Source organism: Eschscholzia californica, unplaced genomic scaffold, assembly GCF_041429995.1.
Source record: "Eschscholzia californica isolate CP2 unplaced genomic scaffold, dmEscCali1.0.p SCAF_5, whole genome shotgun sequence".
In the NCBI taxonomy this organism is placed as follows: domain Eukaryota; kingdom Viridiplantae; phylum Streptophyta; class Magnoliopsida; order Ranunculales; family Papaveraceae; genus Eschscholzia; species Eschscholzia californica.
In genome coordinates this window covers 4,795,299-4,797,466 of record NW_028238472.1, presented here as the reverse complement: position 1 = coordinate 4,797,466, position 2,168 = coordinate 4,795,299, and the positions used below count along the sequence as shown (strand labels likewise).

At 37.0% G+C, this 2,168-nt stretch overlaps 1 protein-coding gene across 1 annotated transcript; it reads right to left on the bottom strand.

Moving 5' to 3' along the window:
* Positions 1–238: 238 nt before the first annotated feature.
* On the bottom strand, positions 239–1,486 carry LOC147536472 (transcription factor bHLH35-like protein). The gene is made up of 3 exons (XM_086641995.1): positions 1,309–1,486; positions 1,063–1,182; positions 239–575 (listed from the first exon to the last, which is right to left on the bottom strand). Exons 1-3 carry the CDS (start codon positions 1,387–1,389, stop codon positions 339–341), a joined length of 438 nt encoding a protein of 145 aa, XP_086498121.1. The 5' UTR covers positions 1,390–1,486; the 3' UTR covers positions 239–338.
* Positions 1,487–2,168: the final 682 nt, after the last annotated feature.

Below are 2,168 nucleotides of genomic sequence, written 5' to 3'. Positions count from 1 at the left end.
GCGTCATCTTTATGTTTTAAACTTTCACCAACTTTTTGTTTTTTTGAAATTTTAATGATTTAAAATTAAGCGTACAAATTATGTCATATTAGATTGTTCAGTGAGATTCTAAATCAAACTTTAAGTGATTGTTTGCCCCAGAACAAAAATTTATCATATGCAGCATAACGATCATGAGGCGATATTATGACATGGGTAGGAAAAGGTTAAACTCTAACAAATGTCTAATTCAAGGCTGTGCTAGGAATTCTTTTTACTAATTGACAAATTTACTTGATCAAAGTACATTGACTTAGTCCATTAACTACTCAAGCTAGATTGATCTTCATCTTGTCCAACTATGGTATCACTAGTGCCTTGATCACAGATTCTTTAACTTCATCTACATTTAGATTTACATTTTCAGTTTCAGTAATGGCTTCCATGCAAAAGCAGTTATTGTTACAAACCCTAACTTGAATCACATTAAGCCCTTTTTCTTCAAATCCTTCTAATATTGGGACCAAAACATCTCTCCTTTTCTTGGAATCTACTTTCACTAGAAACTTGTTGTCAATCTTCTCTACTTTTACCTCCTGTTTCATTCATTTCTTACATTAGCTTAACTGATTTTTCGTCAAAAATATTTTAACATGTAGTATACGAACAAAAAATGTTTATTGCAACAAAAAATAAAAAACAATTATTTTTTATATGAATAGGGAGAAATGCTATTTGGCTTGAAATTTAGGGCCTACCACAGGTCGAGGGCTGATGTGTTTGGTCCCGTTGACTAGGGCATTTCTCTCCCAACTTGGTCTTTTCAGTGAGAGCCGATCACATCAGACTCTGGACTGTGCTAGGTTCTACAACTGATATTTTCGGCCTAGATTAGCCGAACATAGCATCCGGAAGATGTTTGACTAATTTGGGTCGCCGATGGCCCACACTTTGGGGGCCCAAAATCATTTTCTAAATAAAAAAAAGTATTAAGTTGGAAATGTGGGATTCCTCTGTTCTTGATGAAGTTGGTTATGGGAGAGACAAAGTTGAGGGAGATTAGAGAGAGATTATGTAACTTACCAATGGGAGTTGATCAATGTGGCTAATAAGGTTAAGGTATTGGTTGTTCATGGCTTCAAGTTTGAGTTTCAAATCATTGATATAATTGTAAGCATCCAATATGATTGACCTTTTTTTCACCTGCATTTCAAATCATAAATCAAAATGAAAATTAAAACTTGAAAAATCATCAAAACCCCATGATCTAACTAGATTATCAAATTTTATTTCTTTTGGAATAAAGGGATGGTGAATGGGATTAATTACTGATTTTGATCCTGTGATTTGAGCAAGTATTTGAATCTTTTCTTTCATATCCATCTTTTCCTTTTGCATTCTACACACCATCTCTCTCTCTCTCTCTCTCTCTCTCTCTCTCTCTCTCTCTACTCTTTGTTGCTATTTCCTTCAGCTCTTTCTCTCACTAACCTGTGACTTTTGGATGATTTGAGATGATAAAAGGACCTGTCTTATATAGTTTGGAGAAATTGTACGGTTGGATTTTGACAAACTACTAAAATACCCTTGCATGCTTAAAAAAAGGTTTACATAGATATAAATATAGGGTTATTTCCCAAATGGCCCCTAAATTTGTGATCAGCTTCCTGCCTAGCCCCCTACTTTAACAAAAATACCCATATGGTCCCCTTTTTCAGTTACCGTTATAACACCGTTATCTAGTCATCACCTTCTCTCCTCCATCTCATCATCTCTCACTGCCACCTCACCTTCTCGTCACTTCATCATCTTCTCCGGCGAGTGTCGCCGACCGGACAATTTTCCGGCCAGCGACCTTCAAACATAAAAAAAATGTATATATATATTTTTCTCTATTCCTCTCTCTCTCTAACACTCCGGCGAAGGGAGACCTTCGCCGAAGGTCTGGTCTGTCCACGAACAGACCAGGTCTCCCTTTGCCGGAGTGTTATAGAGAGAGAGAGAGGAAGAGAGAATTTTTTATTTTATTTTTTATGTTTGAAGGTCGCCGATCGGAAAATTGGCCGGTCGGCGACACTCACCGGAGAAGACGATGAAGTGGCGAGAAGGTGAGGTGGTAGAGAGAGATGATGAGATGAAGGGTAGAGTAGGTGATGACAAGATAACGGTGTTATAACGGTAACTGAAAA